This window comes from Salvelinus namaycush, chromosome 25 (assembly GCF_016432855.1).
Source record: "Salvelinus namaycush isolate Seneca chromosome 25, SaNama_1.0, whole genome shotgun sequence".
Classification (NCBI taxonomy): Eukaryota; Metazoa; Chordata; class Actinopteri; order Salmoniformes; family Salmonidae; genus Salvelinus; species Salvelinus namaycush.
In genome coordinates this window covers 29727930-29752769 of record NC_052331.1, presented here as the reverse complement: position 1 = coordinate 29752769, position 24840 = coordinate 29727930, and the positions used below count along the sequence as shown (strand labels likewise).

At 43.6% G+C, this 24840-nt stretch overlaps 2 protein-coding genes across 7 annotated transcripts in view; both read left to right on the top strand.

The window, feature by feature from the left end:
* Nucleotides 1-406: 406 nt before the first annotated feature.
* Nucleotides 407-2987, top strand: dusp12 (dual specificity phosphatase 12). 2 transcript variants are annotated; one of them, XM_038963475.1, is made up of 7 exons: nt 407-520; nt 919-1207; nt 1302-1415; nt 1564-1682; nt 1992-2079; nt 2246-2423; nt 2784-2987. In XM_038963475.1, the coding sequence occupies exons 2-7, from the start codon at nt 954-956 to the stop codon at nt 2934-2936; spliced, it is 906 nt and encodes a 301-aa protein (XP_038819403.1). In that variant the 5' UTR covers nt 407-520; nt 919-953; the 3' UTR covers nt 2937-2987. The 2 variants fall into 2 exon arrangements, with proteins under 2 accessions (XP_038819403.1, XP_038819402.1); XM_038963474.1 differs by having other exon boundaries at nt 407-527.
* A 5696-nt stretch (nt 2988-8683) lies between these two features.
* The window catches only part of LOC120020447 (cyclic AMP-dependent transcription factor ATF-6 alpha-like), a 44237-nt gene continuing 28080 nt past the window's right edge, over nt 8684-24840 (top strand). For 2 of the 5 annotated variants that reach the window (XM_038964115.1, XM_038964113.1), the window contains exons 1-7: nt 8684-8919; nt 9228-9328; nt 9475-9541; nt 11059-11138; nt 11243-11330; nt 11712-11906; nt 14012-14214. In XM_038964115.1, coding sequence (XP_038820043.1) covers nt 8823-8919; nt 9228-9328; nt 9475-9541; nt 11059-11138; nt 11243-11330; nt 11712-11906; nt 14012-14214 — 831 coding nt within the window. In that variant the 5' untranslated portion in view covers nt 8684-8822. The remainder of the gene's footprint in view (nt 8920-9227; nt 9329-9474; nt 9542-11058; nt 11139-11242; nt 11331-11711; nt 11907-14011; nt 14215-24840) is intronic. The other 3 variants (XM_038964117.1, XM_038964116.1, XM_038964114.1) reach the window with 3 other exon arrangements.

The following is a 24840-nucleotide window of genomic DNA, read 5'->3' as shown; positions in this document are numbered from 1 at the left end:
TTCTAAGGGCGATTTGAAATGCGTATATTGCATTGTTTGCTATTTGGATTAACTTGTAGTTAAAATGACCAAATTTAAAAGATATCATTATGTTGTGTTTTGGTGATTAAACCAATGGTCTCATTACATTTCACTGTGACCAGTGTGACCAGTTCAGTTTGTACTAAGAGTTGTGAAAGTGTACCACTCAGCAAACCGTTTATTCACAGTTTAGCTGATGAACGCACAACTCCCTTCTCGCAAGACAAGTTCGCAATACTCATCTCAGCCTCAATATACGGAGTTGGGCGTTCCTCAGCTAACAGAGCTTCAAACTTCGTTCGCTGTGTAGGAACTAAAGTGGAGCTATCTCCGGAACTAAAGTGTTCCATTTTTGTTCCCTGGTTGGTTACAATTAATAACCGGACCAAACAGTTTAGCAGCCACGCATTACGTTTTTCAAGCATTATTTTGTTTTAGTTATATTTAGTAGCGAGCTACCTTAGTTCTTAACAACTCACTGAAATAGCACACTTCGTTTGTAAGAGGCACGACTGATATTTTTTTCCGATAAGAAGAACATTTATATTTAGGCTAGAAACTTGAGGCTGACTTAGCAGAGCCGGATAAATGAATCTAGCTAGCTAACGTTAGCTAGCCTAGCAAGCTGTGTTTAGCTATAGCTACGTATCTGTCAAAATGATCATTGAGTGAAGATTATTAATGGACAGATCATACCTCATCTATTTGTGGATAAAATATACATATGTTATATTCTAATATTCAGGAAGGAAGCTGTTTAGTACAGCATATACAAACAAAATGCCAGTAGCTAGCTAACGTAGTGAATGACTTAACGTACATATTCACTATATCATATTCATGTATAGCTATGCAGACTTTTAAATGTCACATGCTAACAACAGCTGTATTTCACAGGTCTTCTACCATAGAGAAATCCTGATTGCCAAGCCATGATTCAGGTAGAGGCAGGAGTCTACATCGGGGCAGCATCTGACCTGAAAGATGCCCAGGACCTGACCAATGCTGGCATCACCCACATACTCACAGTGGACTCAGAGCAGCCAGCTTCACCTGATGGGCCATTTAGGATGAAGTATGTCTATTGCCTGGACGAGTCCTCCACAGACCTACTCAGCCACCTCGATGACTGCATACGCTTCATATGTGATGCTTGCGAGGCATCAAAATCTGTCCTTGTGCATTGGTGCGTGAGACCTATCAAATCCTGAGTTATTTAATGCATATCATGATGATAGCCTCACATGCATTTGACATGCAACACTGTGTTTGTGTTTTAGCCACGTAGGGCAAAGTCGGAGTGCGGCGGTGGTGACTGCTTACTTGATGAAATGTCATAAAATGAACTTCGGCGATGCCTATGCCAAACTCCAGCAACTTAAACCTGATGTAAAGTAAGCAAAAAAAGCTGTGATTTTATTATACCATTCAACTGCAGGGTCTGAATTGTTCATGTTTATTAAGGACACTTTGTTACTTAAAGGAAGTACTGTTATCTTGGTCAACTATGTCCATTGTAAAATGTATTTAATTCATGTTTAGGATGAATGAGGGGTTTGTGGACCAGTTAGCACTATATGAGTCATTGGGTTGTGAAGTAGATGTCACCCGCCCCCAGTACAAGCAGTACAGACTCCAGAAACTCACAGAGAAATACCCAGGTATATCCTGCTGCTTTCCTCACCTCTTCATCCTTTCTGTTATTTACATTTAGCAGACGCACATTTTTCACCTAGTCGGCTCGGGGAATCGAACCAGCACCTATTTGGTTACTGCCCAACATTCTTAACTGCTAGGCTAACCTGCCACCTTTTCTTTCTTCCTGTTTCAGGACTGCTGTAGTTTATTTGACTGTACCAGGGGACGTTACTCTGTTTAACCTAATTGAAACATTCATCCATATGAATTGAATTGCTGCCAGCTCTGTTTTGTAGAGATCCTCTTAAGACCGTTGTTTATCCTTGACGCAGAGCTTCAGAATGTCCCAAAGGAGTTGTTTGCAGTGGACCCTTACCTAAGCACCTGTTCTGAGGTGGAATACAGGTGTAAAAAGTGTCGGTAAGGGAACTGAATGAGTGAATAAATGAAGAATACACACACACCCTACGGTTTCAGATGCTGAACAGAGACTGAAGTGAGAGTGAAAAATAAAGGCTGTCAGCAAGCAACACAAATGTTCTTCATGTTCACCCTCTGGTGTTACCCCCTCTGTCTTCCCCTTTAGACGGACACTGTTCCGCGCTTCCAGTATCCTCAGTCACACTATTGGCAATGGACCGACTGCGTTTGCGTATAAGAAGATGAGTAACCTACCGAGTGGGGACCAGACCCAATGTACCTCCTACTTCACTGAGCCTGTCCAGTGGATGGAACAGGCCTTGTTAGGGGTGATGGATGGACAGGTAAAAATGACCATTCGCTTTCAGATGGAATAGTTGTACTTAGTTAATGCTGGCATGGAATATTCTGACATTTTGTTCAGTTTAAGTCAGTTTTAGTCACATTGTTCAGTGTAAAATGAGAATGCATATTTATCTTGGCACAATATAACAGACTTACTGAAGCGGCTCTACTATATTTAGCAGATCAATTAATAAACAGAATTCAAACTGAATGATAGGTTTGTGGGGATGAAAACCTACAAACGAGACTCCTTGATGACCACATTTGAGAATAATTAACTTAGCATTTACTTGTTATATTTAGTGTCTTCTAACTATTTAAAAAACAATTTTTTAAATATATATATTTTTATTTTTTAGATCTTGTGCCCAAAGTGTAGATCCAAGTTGGGCTCATTCAGCTGGTGTGGGGAGCAGTGTTCCTGTGGTCGATGGGTGACTCCAGCCTTCCAGATGCATAAAAACAGAGTGGATGAAATCAAACACATCAGTATAGCCACACTCAAATCATGAAAATGTAAAAATGATTCACATCTGTAATAAATTTCTCAGAATAGCTGTCTCCATCTTTCTATGTCTGCCATTGATGGTTCATAGATATTGTAGGTTACCTAGACTATTTCTACTACTTGCATATTGATTGAATGAGTAGCCTGAAGGCAATTCCACGGTAACAGTGACACTGAGACTCAGATTTGTCACTTTAAAATGTATGTCAAACAATAACCAATGATTGCAAAGTTAAACAAATCATAGAACTCTATGCACGTGAACTACTTTTAACAATTTCCACTGAACATTTTACATAAACATATTTACTTGAAAGACAGTTCAGATGCAGTTTGGTAACAGAATGACGGTTTGTGTCATCATTCTGTTACTGAACTTTGCATCTTCAAGTAATTGTATTTTTGTAAGATTTTCTGTGGAAATTGTTGAAAGTAGTCCTTGTGAGTGGAGTTGTATGGTTTATTTAACTACGCAATCATTGTTTTTTGTTCAACATTTAAAATGACATCTGAGTCTGTGCCACTGTGGAATTGCCCCTAACAAGATGGTATTTATTTTTCTATATTACATGCAACTGAAGCAGATTGCACAAACTGTTGATGAGTTTATTTTTTTTGTTGCGTTGCTCGTAACTTGTTTTGTACATAATGTTGCTGCTACTGTCTCCTATGACCGAAAAGAGCTTCTCAACATCAGCACCGGGTTGCTCACCTCAAACTGGACGAAGAGTTTTTCTTAATTGAGTCGGACGCGAGGGCTATACTGTTGACACCCGGCCCCGTGATTCGCTGGAGAAGGAAACTGAGATTTCGAGGAAAAAGATCAGGGTGCCTTGTGAGGTTATTAGTGATGAGCATTCCGGCTCTTTTCAGTGAGCCGGCTCGCTCGGCTCATCAAAAAGAGACGGCTCTTTTGGCTCCCAAACAGCTCTTTAAAAAATATATGTTTTGTAGTTTTTCAAGTCAAAGAGTTTGCGATAGTTTTACTATGATTGGTGTTAAAACAATTCTAAATTATTAAATGAAATCATACTCTACCTTAACCACAATTTATTCAAAAATGCACTGGTCTGTTATGACCAAAATAATGCTATTAAACATTTGCATTTAAAGTATAACTTTTTTATGTATATTAACAAAGTGCATATAAATCTAACCATTCAAAATGAATACAATCTGAACAGCATAATAGAATATTGCACCATATCAAATAAAAATAAATAATTTGCAAAACTGCAGCATCCCACAAATTGAAATACATTTAAAAAAGGATGCTATTACACGTGGATTTAAAGTATAACTTTTTAATGTATATAAACAAAGTGCATATAAATGTAACAATTCAATATGACTACAATCTGAACAACATAATAATAGAATATTGCACCATATGAAAGAAAAATAAATAACAATGTGCAAAACTGCAGCATCCCACTGAAAACATTAAACTGGTCCCTCTTTTCTCTCTTCTTTGTTGCCATGTTATAACCAGCAGCACACAGCAATGCTGACCATATTTTGCTTTTATGAGAGATTTGCATTCAGAATTGCAAGCTGCCCCACTTTCGAGGGGCTGATGAGGTTTCTTCTCTCAGTAATTATTTGTCCCGTTTTCGAGAAGACCCTCTCAGAAGGAACGGATGTGGCCACTTGTAACGGGTGTCCTCCTCTTCGAAAGAAGAGGAGTAGGGATTGGACCAAAGCGCAGCGTGGAATGTAGACATAATTACGTTTATTAAAGTAAATAGGAAAACCGAAAACACTTCAATAAACTACAAAATAACAAACGCACGTAGACTGACCTAAAACATGAGAACTTACATATAACACGAAGAACGCACGAACAGGTACAGACTACAACAAACGAACGAACAAACCGAAACAGTCCCGTGTGGTGCAACATACACAGACACGGAAGACAATCACCCACAAACAAACAATGTGAACAGCCTACCTTTATATGGTTCTCAATCAGAGGAAACGTCAAACACCTGTCCCTGATTGAGAACCATATAAGGCTAATTACCAATGACCTAAACATAGAAACACAAAACATAGAATGCCCACCCCAACTCACGCCCTGACCAACTAAACACATACAAAAATAACAGAAAACAGGTCAGGAACGTGACAGAACCCCCCCCCCCCCTCAAGGTGCGAACTCCGAGCGCACCCCTAAAACTCAAGGGGAGGGTCTGGGTGGGCATCTGTCCGCGGTGGCGGCTCCGGCGCAGGACGAGGACACCACTCCACCATTGTCTTTATCCCCCTCCTTAGCGTCCTCCGAGTGGCGATCCTCGCCCCCAACCCTGGTCTAGGAACCTTCACACCGGTCCCCCCTAGATAACTCAGGACAGAGAGGTAGCTCAGGACAGAGAGGTAGCTCAGGACAGAGAGGTAGCTCAGGACAGAGAGGTAGCTCAGGACAGAGAGGCAACTCCGGACTACTGGCAGCTCCGGACTGAGTGGCAGCTCCGGACTGAGTGGCAGCTCCGGACTGAGTGGCAGCTCCGGACTATAGGGCAGCTCATGACTGGAGGGCAGCTCATGACTGGAGGGCAGCTCATGACTGGAGGGCAGCTCATGACTGGAGGGCAGCTCATGACTGAAGGGCAGCTCATGACTGAAGGGCAGCTCATGACTGGAGGACAGCTCATGACTGGAGGACAGCTCATTTACATTTACATTTTACATTTTAGTCATTTAGCAGACGCTCTTATCCAGAGCGACTTACAGTAGAGTGCATACATTTTATTACATACTGAGACAAGGATATCCCTACCGGCCAAACCCTCCCTAACCCGGACGACGCTATGCCAATTGTGCGTCGCCCCACGGACCTCCCGGTTGCGGCCGGCTGCGACAGAGCCTGGGCGCGAACCCAGCCCAGCCTGGGCGGAACCCAGAGACTCTGGTGGCGCAGCTAGGACTGCGATGCTATGCAGTGCCCTAGACCACTGCGCCACCCGAGCTCATGACTGGAAGGCAGCTCATGACTGTAGAGCAGCACCGGACTGGCTGGCGGATCCTGGCTGGCTGGCTCTGGCGGAGCCTGGCTGGCTGGCTCTGGCGGATCCTGGCTGGCTGGCGGCTCTGGCGGATCCTGGCTGGCTGGCGGCTCTGGCGGATCCTGGCTGGCTGGCGGCTCTGGCGGATCCTGGCTGGCTGGCGGCTCTGGCGGATCCTGGCTGGCTGGCGGCTCTGGCGGCTCCTGGCTGGCTGGCGGCTCTGGCTGATCCTGTCTGGCGGAAGGCTCTGGCTGATCCTGTCTGGCGGAAGGCTCTGGCTGATCCTGTCTGGCGGAAGGCTCTGGCTGATCCTGTCTGGCGGAAGGCTCTGGCTGATCCTGTCTGGCGGAAGGCTCTGGCTGATCCTGTCTGGCGGAAGGCTCTGGCTGCTCCTGTCTGGCGGAAGGCTCTAGCGGCTCCTGTCTGGCGGAAGGCTCTAGCGGCTCCTGTCTGGCGGACGGCTCTGAAGGCTCATGGCAGACGGGCGGCTTTGCAGGCTCAGTACAGACGGGCGGCTTTGAAAGCTCAGTACAGACGGGCAGTTCATGCGGCGCTTGGCAGACGGACAGGTCAGACGGCGTTGGGCAGACGGGCAGTTCAGGCGCCGTTGGGCAGACGGGCAGTTCAGGCGCCGTTGGGCAGACGGGCAGTTCAGGCGCCGTTGGGCAGACGGGCAGTTCAGGCGCCGTTGGGCAGACGGCAGACTCTGGCCGGCTGAGGCGCACTGTAGGCCTAGTGCGTGGTGCCGGAACTGGAGGTACCGGGCTAAGGACACGCACCTTCAGGCTAGTGCGGGGAGCAGGAACAGGGCACACTGAGTTCTCGAGGCGCACTATAGGACTGGTGCGTGGTACCGGGACTGGTGGTACCGGGCTGAGGGCACGCACCTCAGGGCGAGTGCGGGGAGAAGGATCAGTGCGTACAGGGCTCTGGAGACGCACATGAGGCTTGGTGCGTGGTGCCGGAACTGGTGGTACCGGACTGGAGACACGCACCTCAAGGCTAGTGCGGGGAGCAGGAACAGGGCACACTGAGTTCTCGAGGCGCACTATAGGACTGGTGCGTGGTACCGGGACTTGTGGTACCGGGCTGAGGGCACGCACCTCAGGGCGAGTGCGGGGAGAAGGATCAGTGCGTACAGGGCTCTGGAGACGCACATGAGGCTTGGTGCGTGGTGCCGGAACTGGTGGTACCGGACTGGGGACACGCACCTGAAGGCTAGTGCGGGGAGAAGGAACAGGGCATACTGGACCCTGGAGAAGCACATTAGGCCTAGTGCGTGGTGCCGGCACTGGTGGTAACGGGCTGGAGACACGCACCACAGGGCTAGTGCGGGGAGCAGTAACAGGACGCACAGGACTCTGGAGACGCACAGGAGGCTTGGTGCGTGGTGTAGGCACTGTCTTAACCAGACGGCTAGCACGCACCTCAGGACGAGTATGGAGAGCTGTTCCCGGTGACATTAACTCACCAACACGTTCAGTCGGACGGATGCCGTGCCTCATGCACCAAACCAGTACATCCCTCATTGAGAACCATATAAGGCTAATTACCAATGACCTAAACATAGAAACACAAAACATAGAATGCCCACCCCAACTCACGCCCTGACCAACTAAACACATACAAAAATAACAGAAAACAGGTCAGGAACGTGACACCACTATGCAGTCTCCCTATCATAACTTTAGTAAGCCGTGGGTAGACAGAGGCCTTGTTCTTCCACCAGCTCAGAGGATCTGCAGATCTTTCTCTCTCCACTGATTCCTACAGGGACCTGCTCAAAGGGTTCCAGGACTCTGCACACCTCCTCCACCACCTCCCATTCCTCTTGGGTCAGAGCATCAACAGGTGCATTGACAATGGCCAGGGTAGAGATGATGGCATTCTTTGACTCAAGAAACCACTTCAACAAATAAAATGTTGAATTCCACCTTGTAGTGCAGTCTTGATTTTACAGCTGTATCATCGAGAGCATGCTGACGGGTTGCATCACTGCCTGATATAGCAACTGCTCGGCCTCCGACCGTCAAAGACTCCAGCCACCCTAGTCATAGACTGTTCTCTCTGCTACCGCACGTATGTGACTTGTCAGTTATGCGTCAATGGCTGTAAGGGAGTCAGGTGCAGAAGAGCAGATATTGGGTAGCCAACGGAGCCTTTTATTTAGGCGAACCAAAAGCACATGGCAAAGTGAACACGAAATAACAATACGGGTTAACATAACCCAGCGCAACAGACTAACGTGCGCATAACATGAAACAGAATAAACAATACCACACAAAGACATGGGGGAAGCAGGGGGTTAATAAATACACAACACATAATGAGGGAAATGAGAACCAGGTGTGTGGGAAAACAAGACAAGACAAATGGAAAATGGATCGGCGATGGCTAGAAGACCGGCGACGTTGACTGCCGAGCCCCGCCCGAACAAGGAGAGGCATCGACTTCGGCAGAAGTCGTGACAGTGACAAATAACATTTGATTTGAAATAAGTATCTCTCTTCCAGAATACCTTTCTCTATATTTCTGTCTGTCTTACCAGTATTTCTACTGCTCACATTATTCAATGGAATGATTATTATTAGCATTTTATGCCCCCCATATCATAATGCATTGGCATTTTGAAGAAGCAGATCTCCAGACATGTACTGTAGATGTTTGCGTCAGTGTGCGGCTACTAGTTCAAATAAACCTTTATCACTAGCAGGCGAGACCAGCTGGGAACTGTCATGTTATGTAAATGTCCCATCGCGGGTTCCGTACTAATAGCAGGACGTGTATTTATTTATTTATGGTATTTATAGTGGAGAGTTGACGGCAAACTAGGAAATGTGAACACTTTGTTGTGACTCTTTTGACAATTTCTAACATTAGAAATGGCAGAGTTACGTTTGGATTTAGACAGTCATCTACAATATGGGCTATTTGACAGCGATTTAGCCGATATTTGCATTGATCATGATGGCGAATGGGGTAAGTGCGATTCTTATTACATAATAATAGCTGTGTTGTAAACACAACGTGCAACTTCATTGACTGTCTGGATATAAAGAATATGCTCTACGTTATTAAATATAACATACGTTTTAATGCTCAGGCGCAGCAGTACTTGTTTTGACAGAGTGTCAATAAGCAACTTTCCCCCTTACTGTATTTTTTTATGTATTGAAGCTACTTTGGAAACTCACTGGTCTCTTGCAACATTTTTACAGGCGTAATGTATTAGAATAGATACGTTGGATTATTTCACTGATCTGTTCCCGCTTGCAACATTATTACAGACATCAACCTGTTTAAAGAACTTGAAAACCTAAGTGATGCAGAAGAACTGCTTCAAGAATTTGAGTTCACGCCACCTGATGAAACAACACTGCAACAAGAGGTATTACATCACATTACCCCTCTATGTAATGCGATGTGTTATTATCCTACTAGGCTACATCTAAAATTGTTGGTAGTAGTAGCTGCCTAACCTACAATCAGTCTTAGTGACTGAAAGTGACAGCTAACAGACTGCATGTTTCTCAGGTGAATGACATTAATCTGTTACAATGGAGATCCTTCGCCAGTGGAGATACTGACGGTTGCTGCACAGGTAAAAATCACCAGGATTGCATCACTTTCAGTTGAACTATAATAGCCAAGCCAAGGCAAAGTAGGCTGAGTGTAGTCAACCATCAGAAACCCTACTAGAACCCTGTGTCTTCCTGGTAATAGATTCAAATCTCATACAGGAAACACACACCCACACTGTAAAGGGGATTTTCCGGTGAACAGAAAGGAGAGCATTCGTTGATAATATAAATAAAACAATCTATCCGGTTTATAGCAAGATTTCAGGGTGAACACATCCAGAGCCGAAGCAAAGAAAATGTCTCTGAGAAGGCCCTTATATATTAATTACACTGCACCAAATGTTCTGTAAACACCAGCCTGAGAGGCTTGTAGGAAGTCACAATATAGGCTGCTACAGAATCACACAGTGTCACAGATGCAGGTAACTGCCTAAATAAATGAAAGACCTGAGTAAACGAGGGATACAAAGTATATTGAAGGAAGGTGTGGTTCCTGAGTTAATTAAGCAATTAACATCCCATCATGCATAAAAATGCCCAGTTGCCCATTATTTTGGCTACAAGACTAGAAGTAGAGATCTCAGTGACTTTGAAAGATGGGTCTCAAAGGAGCATAGGGGGTTTAAAGGGTGTGTGTGTGGCTCAATCACCAGATCTCAACCCAACTGAACACTTATGGGAGATTCTGGAGTGGCACCTGAGACAGCATTTTCCACCACCAACAACAAAACACCAAATTATGGAATTTCTCACGAAAGAATGGCGTCACATCCCTCCAGTAGAGTTCCAGACACTTGTAGAATCTAGGCGAAGGCGCATTGAAGCTGTTCTGGTGGCTCGTGGAGACCCAACGCCCTATTAAGACACTTTATGTTACCTGTACATAATGAGTGTGTCCTCAAATCCAGTCTGGCATCAAACTTTAACCATAACATTCAACACTGGCAGACATTTAATACTGGCAGACATTTAATACTGGCAGTTAAACAGGAACATCAGTACTTGCAACAGATAATTATTGAAAACGACTTAAATAAATATGATACTTAGACATACATTTTAAAGTCACATTTAACCCTGTGTTGTTCATTGAGCAGTATCCGGTACATATCGGACTAACATAATCAATGGGGGCCTCCGGTCGCTAATTCGTCCATGATTACTACAAGTTTAGATACCTGGCCAGATTAATTTAGACATCTAAAAAATGTTAGCTGACATGGGCTATTTGAGTGACTGTCAGTGACTGACATAGCAACAGAAAAACGGCTAATGTACAACCAACAGTTTTTTTTGTGTGTGTGAGTGGGGGGGGTGGGGGGGGGTGGTGCTGGAGGAATTGATCCGTGGGCCTACAAAAGGGCCCATCCCTGCCCTAGTCAGTAGACATTAGGTGGCTGCCTTGGGCGTGGGAAGGCTGCACCTGTGAGGCCCCCAAACTGTGTTGTAAGGTCAATCACACAGGAAGTGAAAGAGGATCGGCAATGTGATGCCCCTGTTTGTCAATTGAATTGAGTTCTAATTGTTTCGTTGGCAGATGTAGGAGTGCCTGGGTCCTCCCTATCATCTGGATCTGCGGTTAGTGATACCTCCTCACTGTCACCACTATCCCTGAAAGTAAGATTTCAATTCGCTCAACACTCTCCCCCTATGCGTAAATAGTAGGCTAAGTACTGACTACTCTCACTAACTTCTGTCTTGTGCATGCCTATGCGTACCAGCAGGAAGATGATGTGTCTATGCAGCCTTTACCGACTATGTTGTCTCCTGAAAAGAAAATACACAAGCGAGTCAGCCCATCTCCCAGAGGTGAAACGTCTCTTTGATGTACATGTCACAATATGGTGGATATCTTCCAAAAAATAATTGAAAGTGTCTGTTTAGTTGTATCATAGTTCACCCCTGTATTAACCAGGGGGCTCCCGAGTGGCACAGCGGTCTAAGGCACTGCATCTCAGTGCAAGAGGCGACACTACAGTCCCTGGTTCAAATCCAGGCTGAATCACATCCGGCTGTGATTGGGAGTCCCATAGGGCGGCGCACAATTGGCCCAGCGTCGTCCGGGTTTGGTGGGGGTATGCTGACATTGTAAATAAGAATTTGTTCTTAACTGACTTGCCTAGTTAAATAAAGGTTAAACAAATATATATACAAAAACACTTACTTATTCTCTTACTCTTTTCCCACCAGCCAAGCGACCCGCCCACCCAAACCAGAGGGTGTCCATTCAGCCCAAACTTCCCCCCTCTGTCCTCCTCACCCAACCCTTGGCCCCTCTTCTCAAAACCAGGACCATTGTCATCCAGCCCGTTGGCCTGCAGACTGTGGTCTCAGTGATCAAGGATCCACCGCATGTGACTGTCCATGCTACTGCACCCTCTACTGGTGAGATTCTGAACTTTCATACTTTAACTCTACTCATGTGTTATCTTACAATGAAATAGTATTTAGTATGTCTACTATTATTTGGAGGGGTTTGAATAGTGTTCTGCACAGTTTTGTTGTGACGAATGCCCCTTTATATTGGTGGGTCTTATTCACTGAAGTAATTCAGGTTATATGGCTTCCTGGGGAGGGGGGGGGGCTATGGATCTGTCCCAGTTTGAACTATGTTAGTCACATGCAATATCTCAGACCCCACTGGCCCGATTTTGACGAAACTTGGGGGAATGATGCGTCTTGCTATAGGAATCATCTGGAATTCCAAACTTTGAACAAGCATATCTCTTGCCCCGTTTGAGCTACATCATGTAATTTTGCACATATATGCATTTTTTCATGACAGAAAGGTTACCCATAAGGACCTATAAACTCTGCCGCAAATGAGATTTTGCATAATTTGTAGAGGTTGCCTTGTTACAGTACATAATGGTATTTGTAAGGTAATGAAAAGCTGAAACAACATTCTGTGAACAAAATGAAAAATAGTATGTGTATTTGTCCTATGACTGCACCTGTTGTTATTGACCACAAGGTGTCCTCAAAACAGTGGCTGCTGTGCAAAGAAAGCTACTGGCTTCTCCTCAAATGTAACCTAACGTAGCAGCAAAATAAACGCCTGAAACTAGATCCCCTACATACAAGAACAAAAAAACACATTGGGGGAGGTTATCTTCTGCACTGTTCAACCAATCCAGTAAATGTAGAGGAGGAGTTAAGATGGAGTTTTGTCTTTTTAACATCCAGAAGCGGAAGTTATGTCACAGGGTCTCTTTCCATTTCCTCTGAATTCGGGAACATCCGGTTGTTGGGGACTCAGCAGAGACTACCTCAAATGTAACACAATGTCCAGTGTATGACCAGTGCATACCATGCAGGATCCTCGAGGACAGACTTTAAAAACCACTGTAGAAATATTGTTGTTTTAAAGCGTATATTTCATGAACGTCAGCACAGAGCACACTCATATCAACTACACCCGTCATAACCTCTAATTTATATACCAATGATCAAAAAGATACAGTACATCCATCTGAGGCTGCGTTTACACAGGCAACCCAATTCTGATATTTTTTCAACTAATTGGTCTTTTGACCAATCAGATCTGCTCTTTTGTCTATAATTCTCTGAGTTCTCTCTGAGGCAGCAGGGTCATGGCCCATTAGTAGCCAGACTAAAAGCCTTTAACCTCAGTAGGATCTTAGGTCTACTTGTATTATTACAGTGTAATTAGCATGGGAGTGTTTTCCTCTGTAGGCCCCTAATACACTCCATTAGACTTCAGTAGGCCTAGGGCTTTGAAGGTGACTGTGGCAGGGCTTTGAAGGTGACTGTGGCAGGGCTTTGAAGGTGACTGGCAGGTTTCAAGGTGACTGTGGCAGGGCTTTGAAGGTGACTGGCAGGTTTCAAGGTGACTGTGGCAGGGCTTTGAAGGTGACTGGCAGGTTTCAAGGTGACTGTGGCAGGGCTTTGAATGTGACTGTGGCAGGGCTTTATATGTTTGATAATGGATCCTTGGAGAACTGCTGAAGGTGTCTGAGGGAGGGACAGGTTCTCAGCACTAAACAAGACTCAGGGACAGGGAGTGGGATGGATCTGTTGTGTTGATGAGTTTATGGGGGGTCAGTATCCCATACAGGTGACCTGACATCCTTAGTGATCGCAGATGAGAAAAAAAGACTACAGTCTGGATTAGAAAGAAAACAAATTCTATCTGAACCCAGGACTGATCAGTGAGATGAACATTGTGAAGAGCAATTGTACATGTTCCTCAGCTCTAAGGATGCTGGCTACTCTGACTGTTCAGTCAGTTATGTTACAGTGATGTACACTGACTGTATTCAATTAGGTATGTTACAGTGATGTACGCTGAGTGAAGGAGACCCCAGAGGGACATAGGATGATCTCAGACCTGGATGTGCTTTAGCCAACTCTTTTGACTCTGTTATGCCTTATGAGTTATTCAGAGATGGCTAACATCCAGGTTTAGGACAAGGCTAAAACAGACAGAAGGGTTGACCTCTTTCTTAACTGTATCTGGTCTTTGTCAGCAGCAGTTCCCACGATGCATCCCCAGCCGAGACTGTTGATTGGACCCCAGATCGCTTCCCCAGCTCCTCCCCTCCTTGCTGTCACCAACCAGGTGTTCACCATGCCAATTGTACCCCATCATGTTACCGTGGGGACCACTGCTGTTTCTGGCCCCACCCATCCCATGGCAATGACCTATCACAACACAGCTGTGGACACTGAGGTATGTTTGAAATGCATCTGACCTCCGCACCGCACATGTCTGCTTTCTCTCTTGACCTTTTTGGAGAGGAGCCTTCAGCATTGTGTTCTGTCTTATTCCATGATTTATTCCCTCAGATTAAAGGCACACAGTGTGGAAACATCTAGCCTAAAGTAACATCTTACCCCAGTCTTCTTAGGTGCTCAATCTCACAAAAATAGAGGACAAGCTGGGGTCTGCCCAGTGTCCATCCAGACATCTGGAGAGAGGTGGGAGGAGTGGAGGTGGTTAGTAGTTATGAGGGCAAGGCCGCTTTAAAAGCAATAGGCCCTGAGGGTGGTCAGACAGACAGAAATTGAGTACCTGGCTTTTTACTGTGGTAACACTTACCTGGGGTAGTATGTCTCACGGATGGAACATTTAGGGGGTAGAGTGGTGGGGTCGGTCCTTATGTGTTTGCTAAGTTAAATATTTATAAAATTTACGTTTTGCAGCTTATAATATGTGTTGAGAAGAGACAAGTTATTGTTATAACAAAAGGCTGCCTGGATCTTTAATTTAAAGACCATTGTTCCCTTCGGTCTCAACATACAGTGCCTTGCAAAAGTATTCACCCCCTTGGCATTATTCATTATTTTGTTACATTAAAACCTGTAATTTAAATGGATTTTTATTTGGATTTCATGTAATGGACATACACAAAATAGTCCAAATTGATGAAGTGAAATGAAAAAAATAACTTGTGTAAAAAAAATCAACAAAAAATCAATACTGAAAAGTGGTGCGTGCATATGTATTCACCCCATTTGCTATGAAGCCTCTAAATAAGATCTGGTGCAAACAATTACCTTCAGAAGTCACATAATTAGTTCAAATAAAGTCCACCTGTGTGCAATCTAAGTGTCACATGATCTGTCACATGATCTCAGTATATATGCACCTGTTCTGAAAGGCCCCAGAGTCTGCAACACCACTAAGCAAGGGGCACCACCAAGCAAGCGGCACTATGAAGACCAAGGAGCTCTCCAAACAGGTCAGGGACAAAGTTGTGGAGAAGTACAGATCAGGGTTGGGTTATAAAAAAATATCAGAAACTTTGAGCATCCCACAGAGCACCATTAAATCCATTATTTAAAAATTTGAAAGAATATGGCACCACAACAAACCTGCCAAGAGAGGGCCGCCCACCAAAACTCAGACCAGGCAAGAGGGCATTAAATATAGGCAACAAAGAGACCAAAGATAACCCTGAAGGAGCTGCAAAGCTCCACAGCGGAGATTGGAGTATCTGTCCATAAGATCACTTTAAGCCGTACACTCCACAGAGCTGGTGTCACGGTCGTGTGTAGAGACGGACCAAGGCGCAGCGGAGGTTGAGTTCCACATCTTTATTTCTAAGTGAAACTTAAGCAAAACAAAACAATAACAACGAAATGTGACTAAGTGGTGCACAAAACACAAAATAATATCCCACAAACACAGGTGGGAAAACAGCTACTTAAATATGATCCCCAATTAGAGACAATGATTACAGAGCTGCCTCTAGTTGAGAATCATACAAATCACCAACATAGAAAATAAACTTAGAACACCACATAGAAATAAATAAACTAGATCCCCAGTCACGCCCTTACCTACTTCACCATAGAGAAACAATGGCTCTCTATGGTCAGGGCGTGACAGCTGGGCTTTACGGAAGAATGGCAAGAAGAAAATAAGCAAACATATGGAAGAAGGTACTCTGGTCAGATGAGACTAAAATTGAGCTTTTTGACCATCAAGGAAAACGCTATGTCTGGTGCAAACACAACACCTCTCATCACCCCGAGAACAGCAGGTTCAAGATCAAGTCCCCGAGCTGACAAGGTAATAATCTGCCGTTCTGCCCCTGAATAAGGCAGTTAACCCACTGTTCCTAGGCCGTCATTGTAAATAAGAATTTGTTCTTAACTGACTTGCCTAGTTAAATAAAGGTAAAAATAAACACCACAGTGAAGCATGGTGGTGGCAGCATCATGCCGTGGGGATGTTTTTCATCAGCAGGGACTGGGAAACTGGTCAGAATTGAAGGAATAATGAATGGTGCTAAATAATCTGAAATTCTTGAGGGAAACCTGTTTCAGTCTTCCAGAGATTTGAGACAGGGACAGAGGTTCACCTTTCAGCAGGACAATGACCCTAAGCATACTGCTAAAGCAACACTCGAGTGGTTTAAAGGGAAACATTTAAATGTCTGGCCTAGTCAAAGCCCAGACCTCAATCCAATTGCGAATCTGTGGTATGACTTAAAGATTGCTGTACACCAGCGGAACCTATCCAACTTGAAGGAGCTGGAGCAGTTTTGTCTTGAAGAATGGCCAAAAATCCCAGTGGCTAGATGTGCCAAGCTTATAGAGACAAACCCCAAGAGACTTGCAGCTGTAATTGTCGCAAAAAGTTGCTCTACAAAGTATTGACTTTGGGGGGGTGAATAGTTATCCACACTCAAGTCTTCAGTTTTTGACAGCTTGGCTGTCATTATAGCCTGATGAAGACAGCTTGTCTGTCATTATAGCTTGATGAAGACAGCTTTGGCTGTCATTATAACCTGAAGAAGACAGCTTGGCTGTCATTAAAGCCTGATGAAGACATCTTGGCTGTCATTATAACCTGATGAAGACAGCTTGTCTGTCATTATAACCTGATGAAGACAGCTTGGCTGTCATTATAGCCTGATGAAGACATCTTGGCTGTCATTAATGCCTGATGAAGACATCTTGGCTGTCATTATAACCTGATGAAGACAGCTTGCCTGTCATTATAGCCTGATGAAGACAGCTTGTCTGTCATTATAGCTTGATGAAGACAGCTTGGCTGTCATTATAGCCTGATGAAGACAGCTTGGCTGTCATTATAGCCTGATGAAGACAGCTTGTCTGTCATTATAGCTTGATGAAGACAGCTTTGGCTGTCATTATAACCTGAAGAAGACAGCTTGGCTGTCATTATAGCCTGATGAAGACAGCTTTGGCTGTCATTATAGCCTGATGAAGACAGCTTTGGCTGTCATTATAACCTGATGAAGACAGCTTGGCTGTCATTAAAGCCTGATGAAGACATCTTGGCTGTCATTATAACCTGATGAAGACAGCTTGTCTGTCATTATAACCTGATGAAGACAGCTTGGATGTCATTATAGCCTGATGAAGACATCTTGGCTGTCATTAATGCCTGATGAAGACATCTTGGCTGTCATTATAACCTGATGAAGACAGCCTGGCTGTCATTATAGCCTGACGAAGACACCTTGGCTGTCATTAAAGCCTGACGAAGACAGCTTGGCTGTCATTATAACCTGATGAAGACAGCTTGGCTGTCATTAGCCTGATGAAGACAGCTTGGCTGTCATTAGCCTGATGAAGACAGCTTGGCTGTCATTAGCCTGATGAAGACAGCTTGGCTGTCATTATAACCTGATGAAGACAGCTTGGCTGTCATTATAGCTTGATGAAGACCGCCTGGCTGTCCACGCGTTGGTATTCAGTTATTGCATCTGAGCTCCTAGAGTGTGAGGCTCTCCTTTTCTTTTCAAGGATAGAAGAGAAACATCTAGAACATTGTTTTTTCGGAACGCAAAACGTATACCTAAAACATATAGCTGTCTCGTTACACAATTGGGATATTTCAGTTTGTTCTTGAAGTTGTCCCTAAAGTGAACATATGTTTAGATTTGGCGTGTTGGCATGTGTGTCATCATCGTAGAGTAAATGTTAGTATTACTGGGGACAACTTGTGCCTGGTAGGCATTGTAACATACATTTTAAAAGACCCAACTACTAGGTAAACCCAGCATGAGAGTAGAAAATACCCAACTGATGGCTAAAGTAACCCATGTTTGGATTATTCAAGCAACCCAACTGGCTGGGTCAAAATAACCCAGCATGTGTTCTGTTCACTATTTATCCAGTGCTGGGTTAGAGTGTAGGAAATCCCTCTGAGTCTACTTAACCATTCCAACACTGGGTACAAATAGTATTTAAAATAATTGTAAATACTTAAAATGGGCTTGATTGAGCTTGTGTGGTGCAATGGGACCAATAGAACAGTTGCAAAACTGCAAATCCCACCCATCTGGCACACCAGGCAGGCTGGAACAAACGGTACAAGTATTTGACAGATTTCAAATAGTAGTTGCACTCAGGTCTACATAGGAAAGCCCCTTCACTTTACTTAACCATTCCAACAAGGTGACATAAGGACAGCTGGAGCGACTGGTTTATTTAGCCTTGTCTTGAAGGAATAATAACGTATAACAGTTAATCACTGTTTAGGACCATGTGTAGCACTGTGTTCATGACTCGCTACATGCAATACTATTATTGGACTTTTCTCAAATTGAAGAGAGTGGAGTGGATAAGCCAACATTAGAAGAATAAAAATATTATCTTATTGTTTTGAGGCAGAGGTTTCTCCAATAAAATCTCTTTAATTAATGCTACGCTATTTGGGTTTTACTGTGGTAGAGCTTGGCAAAAACATTTGACACAGTAGCCCTGGTAATAAATGTAGAGTTGTGTTGGCTCAGTCAGTTTGTTAACAGCTTGTAATCAATTCTAGAAGTTTAATAGTTTTTCGAACTTGGCTGGAAAAATATGAAATTGAAATATTGATATGGTAGCCCAACAGAGACATAAAACAGTCAACAAAGAAAACATAATTTCATAATTATTTCCTACTTTCTCAATATGACAGTGCTATTTTCAGACCGCATCATGACCTAGGTTGAACTCTTAGACAACCTCAGAAAATAGTCTCTAATTAATTGCAGTGAAATGTGTTTTTTCCGCCTTGATATCCAAGAGCTGTACCTTAAAAACAAATGGTTCTATATAGTGCCAAATAAGGGTTATTTGGCTCATAACGATATAACCCTTTTTTGAAGGTTCTATAAAGAACCATGCTCATACGGTTCTAAATGGAACCTTTATGGTGCTATTAAGAACCCTTTCCTAAGGTTCTATAAATAACTATTTAAAAAATGTTTGAATGGTTCTTTATAGAACCTTTATGGAGAATGGTTCTATTAGGAACCTTTTATCAATGTCAAAGGTTCTACAAGGAACCTTTTGAAGAACCATACAGGTTTATTTTTTCTGGTCAGATATATTATATGGTTAAAATGCCATAGGTGTTAATTGACAAATTGAATCAAGTGTGCTAGCTCTCTACACAACACAGCTCTCAATTGACAAGATACCATCGCTGGCCATAAGTAAGTAACCTTGCGAGGTGCGAGCAGGAATGAGTCCTGTTTCTGTACCGTGAGACAGCTTGATGTAGACCACCTGGACAGGACGCTAGTCTATCGCAGGTCCGTACCCCAATGTTGAGAGCTAAGCAGAGATGTACCAGGTCTCATTTTTACAGTCTTCTGAATGACTCAGCTGAGGTTTGAACTCCTAACCTTCCAATCTCAGGGCAGACATTCTAACCACAAGGCCACTGTCGTTAGAATGGGAAGGCATAACACAACAGATTAGATTAGATAAACTGGAATGGCAATCACACTCACGGTTGCACAAAAAGAGCTGTGAGCAAACCACCCCCCAAAATATTCTGTTTGATTCCAGACCTTCTTTGAGTCTCTGCATTAGCCGTCTCCAAAGCTTCATTGCTGTGTGATGGCAAGAATTTAGTGCTGGGAAGTTTCTTTGAAAGATTAGCATTTTGCTGTGTCATGGATTGTCACCTTTCTAGAAGACAAGGATGGCTTGTGTGTGGGTGTGCCTGTGTGTGAATCTGCGTATGTGAGGAAGTTGTTTGTTTACGATGACGGACCAACCATTAGGCCAGGGAGAAGAGGTCATAGTTTTCCTCATCCAGTCCCAGGGGACTCATGTCTGGCTGGTAATGAATTATGTTTGACCTTTATCCCCCGTGGGAACTTTAGCAGGGCATAGTGTCTGAATGGGTCTTTTGAAAGTCCTATCTGTCTGTTCCCTAGGGTGGAGGAGGCCCATAGTATGATAGGTGATTTATCTTTCTGTCAAACCAAAGAGAACATAAAACAATCGTGGACACCACTGGTAAAACATGACAGTGGCTTCTGGCTTCGCCTCGTACCTAATGACACCACTTAGCACTGATATATTCACAGCCTATCACAGACTTTCACAGACTTTTTCTGTTACTTATCCTATCACACATGACCGCATGGCATGGTTTTAGAGCTATTCAGTAATCTATTTTAGCCTCGTAAATACCAGACTGATTACCCCTGCTTGCCAGATCAGGCGGCTTGCGATGCTAAATCTATGTTGGACCAATGTAGTTTTGCCACTCAATTCTGGTGGACTCTTACCAATCATTTGTTTTAGACTGGTAACAGCTACTGAACGGGGATTATTTTTAAGAACTCCATTATGCAGTCTGACTGTATGTCGAGGAGGTTGACGTTTAGTGTCATGAGTCTTGTCCTGGAGGAAGAATTGAGCGATTTCCCTATAGATACAGTTGAAGTCGGAAGTTTACATACACTTAGGTTGGAGTCATTAAAACTCGTTTTTCAACCACTCCACAAATTTATTGTTAACAAACTATAGTTTTGGCAAGTCGGTTAGGACATCTACTTTGTGCATGACACAAGTAATTTTTCCAACAATTGTTTACAGACAGATTGTTTCACTTATAATTCACTGTATCACAATTCCATTAGGTCAGAAGTTTACATACACTAAGTTGACTGTGCCGTTAGACAGCTTGGAAAATTCCAGAAAATTATGTCATGGCTTTAGAAGCTTCTGATAGGCTAATTGACATCATTTGAGTCAATTGAAGGTGAATTCTGGTTCATCCTTGGGAGCAATTTCCAAATGCCTGAAGGTTCCACATTCATCTGTACAAACAATAGTACGCAAGTATTAACACCATGGGACCACGCAGCCGTCACACGGCTCAGGAAGGAGAAACATTCTGTCTCCTAGAGATGAATGTACTTTGGTGCGAAAAGTGCAAATCAATCCCAGAACAACAGCAAAGGACCTTGTGAAGATGCTGGAGGAAACAGGTACAAAAGTATCTATATCCACAATAAAACGAGTCCCATATCGACATAACCTGAAAGGCCGCTCAGCAAGGAAGAAGCCACTGCTCCAAATCCGCCATTAAAAAGCCAGACTACGGTTTGCAACTGCACATGGGGACAGAGATTGTACTTTTTGGAGAAATGTCCTCTGGTCTGATGAAACAAAAATGGAACTGTTTGGCCATAATGAGCATTGTTATGTTTGGAGGAAAAAGGGGGAGGCTTGCAAGCCGATGGAACACCATCCCAACCGTGAAGGACGGGGGTGGCAGCATCATGTTGTGGGGGTGCTTTGCTGCAGGAGGGGACTGGTGCACTTCATAAAATAGATGGCATAATGAGGAAGGGAAAAGTATATGGATATATTGAAGCAACATCTCAAGACATCAGTCAGGAAGTTAAAGCTTGGTCACAAAGGGGTCTTCCCAATGGACAATGACCCCAAGCATATTTCCAAAGTTGTGGCAAAATGGCTTAAGGATAACAAAGTCAAGGTATTGGAGTGGCCATAACAAAGCACTGACCTCAATCCCATAGAAAATTTGTGGGCAGAACTGAAAAAGCGTGTGCGAGCAAGGAGGCCTACAAACCTGACTCAGTTACACCAGCTCTGTCAGAAGGAATGGGCAAAAATTCACCCAACTTATTGTGGGAAGCTTGTGGAAGGCTATCCAAAACGTTTGACTCAAGTTAATGCTCAAGGCAATGCTACCAAATACTAATTGAGTGTATATAAACTTCTGACCCACTGGGAATGTGATGAAATAAATAAAAGCTGAAATAAATCATTCTCTCTACTATTATTCTGACATTTCACATTCTTAAAATAAAGTGGTGATCCTACCTGACCTAAGACAGGGAATATTTACTAGGATTAAATGTCAGGAATTGTGAAAAACTGTATTTGGCTAGGTGTATGTAAACTTCCGACTTCAACTGTATATACCATCTACAAAGTCAAAATTGTCTATATTGTAAAAATATTTAATTTAAGGTTAGGGTTAGGCATTAGATTTAGCAGTGTGGTTAAGGTTAGCGTTAAAATCAGATGGTATGATTTTGTGGCTGTGCTAGCTAGTGACTACTTTACAGACCTGCCTCCAGAACAAGATTCATTACGAAAAAATGCTAACCTCTGGATATGAGCGTCTGCTAACTTACCAAAATGTAAATGTAATTGTCTAGTGTCTATTGGATGTTTTCCATGAAACCCTTTACCTCAGCAGATCTTACACATCAAACCTGTGACATCACCTTTCACTGACCAAATCCATGTTCCCTGTTGTGATGTACTGTAGTAGTATCACTGGCTTAGCTGCACCGAAAAACAAACAGACAAGTACAGTAGGAATAGATAGATCATTTCTATGGCTCATGGTGGTGGAGAAGGCTTGAGAACCTTTGTTGGATTTGGAATATAATTTACTGTCTTTGAAAAAATACAGTTTACAGTGCATTCGGAAAGTATTCAAACCCCTTGACTTTTTCTACATTTTGTTACATTACAGCATTATTCTAAAATGGATTAAATGTCCCTCATCAATCTACACACAATACCCCATAATGACAAAGCAAAAACAGGTTTTAGATTTTTTTTGCAAGTTTATTAAAAGTAAAACACTGAAATATCACATTTATATGTATTTTACTCAGTACTTTGTTGAAGCAAATTTGGCAGCAAATACAGCCTTGAGTCTTCTTGGGTTTGAAGCTAATAGCTTGGCACACTTGTATTTGGGGAGTTTCTCTCTCCCATTCTCTGCAGATCCTCTCAAGCTCTGTCAGGTTGGATGGGGAGTATTGCTGCACAGCTATTTTCAGGTCTCTCCAGAGATGTTCGATCGGGTTCAAGTCCGGGCTCTGGCTGGGCCACTCAAGGGCATTCAGAGACTTGTCCCGAAGCTACTCCTGCGTTGTCTTGGCTATGTGCTTAGGGTCATTGTCCTGTTGGAAGGTGAACCTTCGCCCCAGTCTGAGGTCCTGAGCACTCTGGAGCAGGTTTTCATGAAGGATCTTTTGCAGCGATGCTCGGTTCATCTTTCCCTCGATTCTGACTAGTCTCCCAGTCCCTGCCGCTGAAAAACATCCCCACAGCATGATGCTGCCACCACCATGCTTCACCATAGGGATGGCACCAGGTTTCCTCCAGACGTGATGCTTGGCATTCAGGCCAAAGAGTTCAATCTTGGTTTCATCAGACCAGAGAATCGCGTTTCTCATTTTCTGAGAGTCCTTTGGCAAAGAGTCCTTTAGACTGAGAGTCATTTAGCAAGCTCCAAGCAGGGCTGTCATGTGCCTTTTACTGAGGAGTGGCTTCCATCTGGCCACTCTACTATAAAGGCCTAAATGGTAGAGTGCTGCAGAGATGGTTGTCCTTCTGGAAGGTTCTCCCATCTCCACAGAGGAACTCTGGAGCTCTGCCAGAGTGACCATCGGGTTCTTTGTCATCTCACTGACCAAGGCCTTTCTCCCCCGATCACTCAGTTTGGACGGGTGGCCAGCTCTAGGAAGAGTCTTAGTGGTGCCAAACTTCTTCCATTTAAGAATGATGGAGGCCACTGTGTTCTTGGGGACCTTCAATGCTGCAGAAATGTTTTGGTACCCTTCCCCAGATCTGTGCCTTGACACAATCCTGTCTCTGAGCTCTACGGACAAGTCCTTTGACCTCGTGGCTTAGTTTTTGCTCTGACATGCACTGTCAACTGTGGGACCTTATATAGACAGGTGTGTGCCTTTCCAAATCATGCCCAATCAGTTGAATTTACCACAAGTGGACTCCAATCAAGTTGTAGAAACATTTCAAGCATGATCAATGGAAACAGGATTCACCTGACCTTCATTTTGAGTTTCATAGCAAAGGGTCTGAATACTTATGTAAATAAGTTATTTCTGTTCTTTATTTGTAATACATTTACCAAAGAAAACTGTTTTACTTTGTCATTATGGGGTATTGTGTGTAGATTGATGAGAAAAGAACAAGGCTGTAACTGAACAAAATGTGGAAAAAGTCAAGGGGTCTGAATACTTTCCGAATGTATTGTATGTACAGTAAGTCAGGGTACAGTATGATGACTTGATCGCTCAATTCAATCAAACTCGCATCTCGGTATTTACTGTATGTAGTAGCGTTTTCGTGTGATCAAATAAAATCCCTGAATGGTTTTGGGTACTGTTAAAACCTATTCTTTAGGACTACCAGGTAGACATCCCTCTCGGGTACTGTAGATGCCAATTCTCAGATTAAGAAGTGTGCATGCATGCGTTTGTAAACAAAGGCACTGTATAAACATTGCAACGGCAAGTTCTCCACCGTAAAACAATAATTTGATGGTTCTGCAAGCCTTATGTTATCTCACTGCACAAAAACTGCTGACTTTTCCCCCCACCACCCAATCAGAGTGCAACATCAACAAACCTGCAGTCAACAGCTGAAATCTACATCTCTAGAGAGTAGAGACTCATATGCCGATTCATATAGCTTCATATCAAACTCATTTTCAGCCTCTTATTCAGGCTCCCCGTACTCCCAGTTTACACCAGAGCCAGTGAAGCGCCAGATTGCTGACTCTGTCTACCATTGTGGA